The 11,141-nt window shown below is 36.8% G+C and overlaps 1 protein-coding gene across 1 annotated transcript; it reads left to right on the top strand.

Annotated features, from left to right (window-relative positions):
* Window positions 1-314: 314 nt before the first annotated feature.
* On the top strand, window positions 315-1,408 carry LOC105086555 (olfactory receptor 6N1). The gene has a single exon (XM_010977077.3). It carries the CDS (start codon window positions 470-472, stop codon window positions 1,406-1,408), a length of 939 nt encoding a protein of 312 aa, XP_010975379.2. The 5' UTR covers window positions 315-469.
* Window positions 1,409-11,141: the final 9,733 nt, after the last annotated feature.

The following is an 11,141-nucleotide window of genomic DNA, read 5'->3' as shown; positions in this document are numbered from 1 at the left end:
AGAAAATAAATTAAAATTAGAAATAAAAAAATATGTAGTTCAAATGATGTAATCTTGGTCCAGGTACACTACCAATATTTTATCAGTATAAATGATAATTTATATCTTAGATAAAGAATATACATGAATGATAATATAGAACTTGAGTGAGGAATATTCACATTTCTAAAACCTATATAGATTCCACTAAGCAAGATAAATTGGTTACAGGGTGGGGGTTAAAAACAGGTAGTGTCATCAGAGAAGACGTTTTAAGCCTAATGATAAGAGTGGATGCTCTGAAGGAGGCTGGTGACAGTGACTGTGGGGAAGGATTGACTTCTTAATGCATATACTGAGACAGCTTTACTCTGGAGGTGGAGCAGTGGGTCAAAAGTACTTTGAGGGTTGCCTTCTTCTTAGGATTCCTTTGTCTCGATTGTCTTTCTCATCCTTCCATACTTACGTTCCAGGATATGAATGGTGAGCAATGAACCCCGGGAATTGGAGCCAGGTAACAGAGTTCATCATCTTGGGCTTTCCCCATCTTCAGGGTGTTCAGGCTTATCTCTTTCTCTTGCTACTTCTAATCTACCTCACTACTGTCCTGGGGAACCTGCTGATATTCCTGCTGGTCTGCCTGGACTCCCGACTCCACACACCTATGTACCGCTTCATCAGCATTCTCTCCTTCCTGGAGCTTGGCTACACAGCTGCCACCATCCCCAAGATGCTGTGGAACTTGCTCAGTGAGAAGAAGACCATTTCTTTCTCTGGATGCCTTCTGCAGATCTATTTCTTTCACTCTCTTGGGGCTACAGAGTGCTATCTCCTCACAGCTATGGCTTACGACAGGTACTTAGCCATCTGCCAGCCTCTCCGCTACCCTACTCGCATGACGCCGGCACTCTGTGTCAAGATTGCTATTGGCTGTTGGTTAGGAGGCTTGGCTGGACCAGTGGCTGAAATTTCCTTGGTCTCCCGCCTCCCTTTCTGTGGCCCCAATCGCATTCAGCACATCTTTTGTGATTTCCCTCCTGTGCTGAGCTTAGCTTGTACTGACACCTCTGTCAATGTCCTAGTGGACTTTGTCATCAACTCCTGCAAGATCCTGGCCACCTTTCTGTTGGTCTTTAGCTCCTATGTGCAGATCATCCGCACAGTGCTCAGAATTCCTTCAGCTGCAGGTAAGAGGAAGGCCTTCTCCACGTGTGCCTCCCACCTCACTGTGGTTCTCATCTTCTATGGGAGCATCCTCTTCATGTATGTGCGGCTAAAGAAGAGCTACTCGCTGGACCACGACCGGGCCCTGGCAGTGGTCTACTCAGTGCTCACACCCTTCCTAAACCCCTTTATCTACAGCTTGCGCAACAAGGATATCAAAGAGGCTGTGAGGAGGCAGTTGAAGAGGACAGGAATCCTGGAGTGAAGGGGGAGGGGGCAGGCCAAGTGCGCGGCTGAGGATACGGTGACCTTGGGGATCTTCAGTAGCCACTGCTGAAGTGTCAAGCATTCAGGGCTTTTCTACACTGGATACTGAACTGGGGCAAATGCTACCTAGTTTTCAGTGTTAATGCAACCATTATACTATCTGCTGCAGCCACGTGCAACTTGAAACCGGAGACAGGAAAAGCACACTTTCTCTCCAGCAATACGATGCAGTGCAGCGATTTTCAAATCTCGGACGTTTGTATATCATATTTAGAATTTTGGTCAAAGCTATGTCTTACCTACAATATATAATTTTTTCAAATTTACTCAATTTAATACAAATACATTTATTCATGTTGCAAATAATAATACTTGCTAAATAAATTTTAGAACCAAAAATGAATGTTTTTTCATGTACCGTTTACAATCATTTCATGTAGACTGATCATTTATGTATTAAAATGGAGAACTCGGATAAAATAGAGAAAAGCATGCTTTTGACATCATGTAGATCTGGGTTTAAATCCTAGTTCACTTAGTCACTTGTGAATTACATGATCTCTGTGAAGCGTTTGGACTTTCTTAATTGATCAATCAATTTCATCATGTGTTAAAAATATATTCTCAAAGGTTGTTTTGAGAATTAGTGATGACATGTGAACCACAGTACAAAGAGTTTGGCAAATCATTGATAGTAAAAAAAAAGGGTTACATTGATTTTTATTTCTTTTACTTTGCCTAGAACTCTCATCATTACTCTGAGCATTAGAACAATATCCAGGAAAATATAATTAAGCAAAAACACTCTCCAGATAATTTTCTAAAGAGAAAGAAGTAAACTGACTAGAGGGAGTACTTGTGAGATGCGTTGGTCTTCATATCTTAGTGGTCTTAAAATCTATTCCCAGTATAAAGTGTGAAGGGCAGAGGGCGAGTCAATGGCAGAAAATAGGATTACTTTTTATGTTGGACTACTTCTTTATTTCACTTTAAGCTAATTATTTCCTTAAATATATAAAAAATAAGTGAAAATAATGCTATAGTTTAGCATATGAGAAATGTGAGGGTTTAATTATTAGTTGGTGTTAGAGATTATTAATGCATCTAAATATCTACTGTTAATAGATGATCAAGTGTTGATTATAAAGAAACTTTTAATTCTATACAGAATTACATAGATCTACATAATAAGATACCACAGAAGTTGTATTTCTGCCATGTAATAGATATCCATCCATCCATCCATCCATCCATCCATCCATCCATCTATCCATTCAGTCAGTTCAGCACATGTTTATTTAGGTCTTACTGTATATCAGATGCTGTGCTAAGCCCTACATAAAATGGTGAGCCAAACAGATACTAGAAACACATTTTAAAATATTAAAAAAATATATATATAAATAAAAAAAGAAAAAAAATTTTAAAGAAAAAAACCAGATACTCTCCTATTTTTTTAAGTTCCTGTGCTTAGGATGTTTTAAAAGAGTTGAGAATTATAGACATTAAAATTGCTATTAATTTATAATTAATAATAATTAATAATTTAAAATGTGGCAACTAGTAGGAAAATACACATAGACTCTCTACTCGAGTAAGTTATATTTAAACTGAAAACTACAGGATAAATCATAACTGGCCATTTTTATGAAAACAATAATTGCAATAATGAGATTTATTTTACAAAATTGGAAATTTAGACCTAGATAGATAAAACACTTGCCAAAGATGTAGAGCGAGTCAGAGTCAGGGAATCTGCATATGAAAACAAAGTTTTCAGCCTTCCAGGATATGTCCCTGTAGTCTTCAAAAGGTCCAAGGAAGTAAGGGAAAAGGAGAAAGAGATGAAAGTAACAGTAAAAAGCATGATAACTAGGCTATGGGTCTGGTAACAAACAGGCAATGGCAGCCAGGAGGTTGGCTCCTGAGGACTTGCAGAGACAGGTGTGAAAAGTGGGTCCCACCTTCAAGAAAGTGAAAGGACAACCCACAGAAGAGGAAAAAAAAAATTGCAAATCATTTATCTGATAAGGAACATATATCCAGAGAAAAATAAAATTCAAAAAGACACATGCACCACAATAGCAGCACTATTTATGATAGTCAAGACTTGGAAACAACCCAAATGTCCATCAACAGATGACTGGATAAAGAAGATGTGGTACATATATACAATGGAACACTACTCAGACAATAAAAAAGAATAAAATAATGCCATTTGCAGCAATATGGATGGACCTGAAGATTGTCATTCTAAGTGAAGTGGGCCAGAAAGAGAAAGAAAAATGCCATATGACATCACTTATATGAGGAATCTAAAAGCAATAATAATAATAAGAAGAAGAACAAAAATGAACTACTTATCATTTATAACTAAGATTGATTTCTTGAATATGTATAAGCACATCTGTCCTTTATGACTGGATCACCACATTCTGTTGATTCTTATTTTGTAGTTGGCTTTATTCCTTTGATAACTATGTAAGTTTAAAAAGCCAAAGATCTAATCTGTTCTTAGAAATAATAATTAGTACATATATGAAAACTAAAAAAATGTATACTGTATATGTGTATTTACATGCAATATAGTGTGTATGTGCAGTCGAACTGTAATAATTCTACCTAATAAAACTGAAAAAGGAGGAAAAAAATTAAAAAATTAAAAAAATAAAAAGAAAGTACCAAGTATTTTAACTTTAAAGAAATACAAATCACTTTTCCAAGTTTTCAAAAGAACATTATTTTGTGTTCTGTAATCTATCACATCTCAAGAGTTTAATTATAAGCACAATCACCACTAATTGAAAAAAAAAAAAGAATTTTAACATAAATTTGGCATTCTAGCAGGTCAATTATCTTAAATAATGCAAATACATAAAATACTAAACATATATGAATTGCTTAGTGCAAAATATAAATAATAAATTTTGATTCTATTAAACATTTCTATAGTTAGCTGTAAAACATTGCTGAATTTAAAAGGCACTAGCCCCCTACTTATATGACCTATCTCTTTATTCATGTAGCACCTGTAAGGGTACTATGCCAGGCACTATTTCAGTTGCCTGTGATACAACTGAAAGAAATTCCCTGCCCTTATGTAGTTTACACCGTGATAAGGGGAGATATTAAAAATACACACTAAAATAAGAAAAAAATAACAAATTATATGAAATTGTGTTCTGTTTAAAATAGAAAAAATATCTTTGCAGGATAAGAGGGTCTGGTGTGAGTAGGGAGATCATAATTTTAAATAAATGGTCATAAATGGACCTCATTAGAAGGTCACATTTGAACAAAGACTTGAAGAAAATGGAGGAGTTAGTCAAGTGGATATATGGAGAGAGAATAACGAATAATCCAGGCAGCAGTAAAAGCTAGTGAAAATGTGACTCAGAAGGAGTGATGGATGAGTCCTGAAAGCCACATGAATAAAATACATCAAGGAAGAAGAAGTGATTGACTTTGTCAAATCCTGCAAGTAGTCAAGTAAGATAAGGACTGAAAATTGACTTTGGATTTAGACACTTGGAGGTCATTGTTAAATGTAGTAAGAGAAGTATGCAAGAACTAGTGGAAGTAAGAGCTTGACTTGAGTAGTTGAATAGAGAAGAATCAAAGAAAAATAAGAAGTTTCAGGTACAGACAACTCTTTCATGGAGTTTTATTACCAATGAAAGCAGAGAAATGAGGTAATAAGAAGCAAGTGGGAACATACCTTTTGTTAACTGTGATTCACAATGTATTTTAAATCATAATATAGGACACATATATACATAAATTTACATATTCATAACCATATTTATAACTAAAATGATATTTTTATAAAACAATGTTTATACTTGGTCCATTGGTGCTTCTTTTTTCTTTTTTTCCCCCTCTATTCTGTTTTGTTAAAAATGTTTTTGACTGATTTCACCGCTTCCTAATCGTTTGGCCCTCATTTGAAAAACAAAGTGAATTTAGGTCTTTAACTCTGATTACCTTTGGATCCACATTTAATAGGTGGTTTCTATTTTAACTCATGTTAATCTATAGTTTTCCAATTTGTTTATAATAAAATGTTATTAAAAACCAAGTTTTACTTTTAAAAATGATGACAATTTAAATGTGATGAAGAAAATAAATATATACTCTCAGGGTACTGACAGGATGTCAAAATGGTATATAATCTTTTCTAGGGCAATTTAGCAATATGCATCAAAATAATTAATAAGCATAGATATCTATTTAGAAGGAGGGGCAGAGAAAGCTTCTTTGATCAAGTAGCATTTAAGCTGACACTTGAAGACTGAGAAGGAATCAGCCAGGAAATTATATAAGATAAATCAATTGTGCAAACATCTTGAAGTTAGAAAACCTGGGTTCCTAGGAAACCCATTATAGGAACAAAATGCATTTGTGCAGGCAGAACACAGTAAGAGTCCGGAGATGAAGGCTAGAGGCAAAATATGCAGAAACTTACAGGCTGTGTTATGAGCTATTGGAATTTAATCCAATTGCCAAATGAAGACACTGAAAAGATTGAAGTAAGATATCACATTCGTAGAATAACATCCCTATTGTTGTATGAATACAGACTGGACGGGAGCAAATGTGGAAAAGATGACTTGAGACACTTCTGCTACAAAACAGACTGCTCCCAAAATTACAGCTTAAAACAGAAGCTATCTGTTTATCTCACAAATTTGCGGATGAATTTTGGCTGGAATCAGATAGGTGAATCTTCAAGTCCTGGTTCACTCAAGCATCCAGGGTCAGCACCTCTTTGGCTAGAGCTGGCTGGATTTGGACCATCACCACTAAGACAGTTGCACTCTCCCCCATGCTTTTCATCGCAGAAGACTAGCTAGTCTCTGTTGTTCACGTAATGGCTGATTGGAGTGTTGACATAGAGCCTAAGTGCACGGATTTCTTGAGATGAGGCTCAGAACTGACACACAATGTTTTTTTCTTGCAATCTATAGCCAAATCACGTCACGAGGGGGGCTCAGAGGAGGGAAAGAGCTGCCACATTACCTTGCAAAGGGCACGGATACTGGGAACAGCTAAGATCGTGCCATTTTCTTTGCCATATAGAGATTATTGGTATCCCCACATTATGCTAAAATCTTCATTGGAACTACTGGAACGAATTCTGTATGTGTGGGCTCAGATTGCGGGGCAGTGGTCTATAGTTAGAGCTTGTGGTAAAGGAGTGTCTTCAGCAAAGTAAACACGTTTATCATAGCATGGTGTCTCACAGCCAACAGTGTCATCATGATGGGTATTGTTATCTTTCTCAGGGAAACTCAGCAAGCCTTGAAAAGTGCCATCATCCTTTCAGAGGGTAGTGAAGTTCAAAAAAAATCCCTAATCCTATCAAAAACAATTCTTCATAAGAATGTGTATTCATACATATTGATTCTGGGCAAATCTATCAAAAGAGGCCCATATTTTAGGAAGATTCTTGGAGTTCCTAACACAAAGGAGAACTAATGAGAAAAGATCAGAGGAGGAGGTTTCCACTAATTAACCCACGGGGAGATAGAATTCCTCCCGTCATCAGGGGAAATCCTCCACTAGAGAAATCTTCCCAAGAAGGCTTTAGAAACAGGTATAACAGTCTTTCCTGAGATATTGAAAGGACTTGAACTGCATAAATGCTGGAAGGGGAATGGATCTCCCTGTCTCTGCCAGAGGTAAGAGGAGAATGCACATGGGTCCCAGATGCAGGTTTGTCCGAGGTCAAGAAGAAAGTAAATGGAAGGATAGGACACATCTCCTTCTGTTGACTTAAACACCAATATTTGGGGGTATATTTGAGACTGCATGAACGGCTAAATGGAATTCAGCTCAGAGGGGAAGAGATATGCCTACAGGATTAAAAATCAGTGATAATGTTGTTTCACCTGAGGCATGATGGATTGAATAATAAAGAAGTTTTCCCTAGTGATGATAATGTTCCTCTGTTTTTACACCTTCAGAGTTTCTAAATTAATTTTGACCCAGGAGGACATCATTTTACACACTGGTCTCTGTTTCCAGTCAAATAAATGTAAATGAAATGACAATTTGAGTAAAGAGAGGTTGAGGATGTCAGGAGCCTATTACCAAAAGTCAAATCCCAGTGTACTGGCTCAAGTTGAACAGTCCGTACCCTCAGATCAGTTTTTTATGCACATCTTCCTTTCACCAGTGGGACTGGGTCAGTTCACTTCTCTTCTCCCAGTCTCCAACGGATAAACTTCCTATTACATTCTCTAGAATATAACACTGATTGTACTAAAACACAAGCACCTAGACTTTACTAAAAGGATTAACCCCAGTCACTTAGGGGAAAAGAGGTGCTGGAAGCACAGAAAGCCCACAGCCATGACTGATTTAGAGGTCCAAAATGTCTCAGTTCTAAGGAATTCGTAGTAGCCGTCTCTACACTGATGTGTAAATGAAGATAGTATAAATCTTCCTTGCCCTTTTTCTGTTTTTAAAAAGTTTTACTTATGTTTTTAATTTTCGGGGGTTAATTAGGTTTGTTTATTTATTTTTAGAGGAGGTACTGGGGATTGAACCCAGGACCTCATGCATGCTAAGCACGCACCTTACCACTTGAGCTATTCCCTCCCCTCCTGCCCTTTCTCAGGTGTCAGAGGAGTGGATTAAAGCAACAGTTGAAACAAATGAAAGTGACAGTGAAGCTTGGAACCATTTACGGTGGTCCTGTGACTAGAGACAGTGTGGCTCCCCATGCCGCCCTCACCATTTCATATCTCCCATGAAACTGAGCACCAATCAAAGTTGGCTGGATCAGCACAGACATGGAGGTCATTTCACTGTTGAAGGATCTCTGAACAAAAGGCTCCAACGTTTCATGGACCCTGAAATAGAGGGAAGGACAAGGAGTGGACTAAGTCAGGGTGGGGAAAATTGTCTTCAAGGTTTTTCCTTCTCCTCCCATAAGGAGGCCTGAGGAGGACCTTGGACCAAGGCTTCGGCTAAACAGACCTAGGAATGAAGATGCTGGGGTGAATGTAAACGTGCAAAGAGCACGACTGGCCAGGGGAGCCTGAGTCTTTGCAAATCCTAACAGAGACTGTGATGTACTTACTGGCTGTGCACCAAATCTGGAGTAGAGAGGACAGCTTTCCCCTGGGAGGCCGGCCTGGGAAAGACCTTGTAATTGCCTATGATCAGACCTGAAAAATCACACAGGTTTTTCACCAGGGGCCAGATTCCTCAGGGTGTATGTATTTTTGAGGTGGAGGGTAGAGTAAGAGGGATCTTTTACTCCCTTGTTATTTTATTCTTTCTTATGCATCAAACTCTTAAATCTACTTCTTTTATTCGAAACTACTACATAACCAAAATCTCTTCCCTTTTTCTTTCAGTCAAGTGTCAACCATAATTCTTTCCTTTCTGATTCTTTCTCTTTGGATGTTGGGCCAGTCTAATGGTTCTGTGAATTTGACGTCAATCCTATTTCTCACCTTCTTTCTTGGTTTTTTCCAAGCCCTTCTATTCACCTCTTCTAAGCTTTGCAGGGTCCAGAAGATCAAGAAGGGTAAGTCTATTTCATTGGACTTCTGCAGGCTTGCACGACTCTCCTTTTCTACTTGGTGTTGGATTTTGGAAGGGTGATGAGTCAACGTTATGCTGATAGTCTTCCTAAAGATGTGGGTCACTACAACATTTTATTTACCTGGAGCTGAGGTTCTATTAGGCACAAAGTACTTTCTCTTAGATTTTGTACTTGGAAGTTTGAGCAAAGACTTGTTAATTAAGCTACCAATGAGAAACACCCTCTATCCTGGGAAGTTACCATCCCAACCAAGATGGAAATATCTTTAAACTGGATTTCCAGGTGGCATTTGGACATCTTTTTCAGTCCTAACATATTTGGCTATTTTCTAACATAATAGCTTTTGTCATTTGTCATCCCAATATAGCTCTGTTCTTATTAATCCCAACTAATATTATTCCTGCCTATTTTTTTCCTAGGGATCTCCAACAACGTTTTTCCTTTGGCAAATAACCTTCTCTGTGTCTATAATGATTCTTTATTTCCTTCCTTAGTTGAAATCAATCTCTCTTCTAAAAAAAAAAAACTTGTTTAGAGGAAAGTTGCCTCTTCTTCCACTTCCCATGTGCCTCTGGGCTGAGAAAAGGTCCAGAGATCATGTTTTATTAGTATTCTCTTTTTCTTTATATTTCTGTAACCTAAAAAATATTTCTTTGTTATCTTGTTTGATACCTTCAACTCTAATTGGCTCATCCAAAGACATTATAGTCCATAGGAATGACTCATCTAACAACTTTTCTTATAAACTTCTACAAAATGACCTTGAATTCATATCACCAATTTTCTACCATATTTAGACTTTACAAATATAGTAAGTATTCCATTTTAAATATTTTAAACTCTAATATATTGCTTTCTAAGAATGTGGTATTTCCTTTCAGCTCATTAATTAGGTTATTTCTGTTACAATTCTCTAGTCTCATTGAAATTTGACCTCTATTTTATTTAGCACAATGGTCTTCACATTCTTATCCGTCAATCTTAAACCCCCAAATCCATACATCTAAACATCTTATCCCATTATCTTTGATTTTCTTTACTCTTTTGGACAAAAATCTTCCTTGCCCTATCAAATGCCTTTTGGATGCCACTGTTTAACATTTTAGACACTACAACTAGACTCTTGAATGCTGCTGAAGGGAAAGACAAAGGCATGATCTCCAGCGTCAGGAAGGTCATGGGTATATCATGGAAATCATTGAATATATTAATTTGCTCATTTTTCTCTTGAGGCATTTCAGCCATTTCCCCTAAGTCTTTAATTTTTTAGATTCTTATTCTCAAAATTACCTCCTCTGTAATTCAATTGAGAAACTTGAATAGGGAGACTTAGATATTAATTAAGAATCTCTGCTTCTTTTCAATATTTTGAATGGATTGATATTTTAGGAGCCTGACTGAAAAAATTTTGAGAGCCAAATTCCAAAGAAAGAACTCATAGTTCATCTACTGAGCCTTCTTCAAGCTTCCAAAATCTTCTACTGTTCAGTTTCTCACAAGTCCTGTCTTTCTGTGATGGCCAATTTCTGCTAGTTTTATCTTTTCTGCTTCTGGGACTACAGTTTCCTACCAAGGCTTCATGTTGTTACGTATCCCTGAAAACCTTATCCTCTTTAACCACACTCAAAGCAGCTCTGTGGTCTGATAAAGGAGCAGAATTTTAGAAACTGGGGATGTTCCAGAAAATGCAAAATATAAATTTACAATAATTATACATATGAAGCAAAGAATCAAAATTTTGATTGTCTAATCTATAGCCAAGAATCATTGGAGAATTTATCTGGCATGTGATTAAAAAATGACTTGGGGAGTTCTTACAAAATTTGGTTATTATTAGTACCCATAAAATCCTACTTTGTTTTAGTTAATATAAATTATAAACCCAACATTATTAATATCTTATTTGCTTATTACTTGTCTCCTTCATTAGAATATAAGCTTCATGAAACTATTTTCTTCACTACTGAGTTCAACAAACCTATAGTTGTGCTTAGAACATAGTAGGTACTAAATGAATGTTTGTTTAATGAATCCAAGAATGATAGACTTAAATTATCTACTTAAAGCATTTCTTTCTTTGATTCTTATATGAGCCAATAGATCTGATTCTTCACATTTCATCGAGGGAGTGATCTGTGTCTTTCTACCCATAACAATTAAGGCTGCTGAGATC

This window comes from Camelus dromedarius, chromosome 23, assembly GCF_036321535.1.
Source record: "Camelus dromedarius isolate mCamDro1 chromosome 23, mCamDro1.pat, whole genome shotgun sequence".
In the NCBI taxonomy this organism is placed as follows: Eukaryota; Metazoa; Chordata; class Mammalia; order Artiodactyla; family Camelidae; genus Camelus; species Camelus dromedarius.
Note: the sequence above shows the minus strand (reverse complement) of the source record. Positions and strands in the feature narration are given on the sequence as shown.

Bases quoted from the DNA above. Each gene is read 5' to 3' on its own strand.
- LOC105086555 (XM_010977077.3), top strand. From the start codon at position 470: ATGAACCCCGGGAATTGGAGCCAGGTAACAGAGTTCATCATCTTGGGC.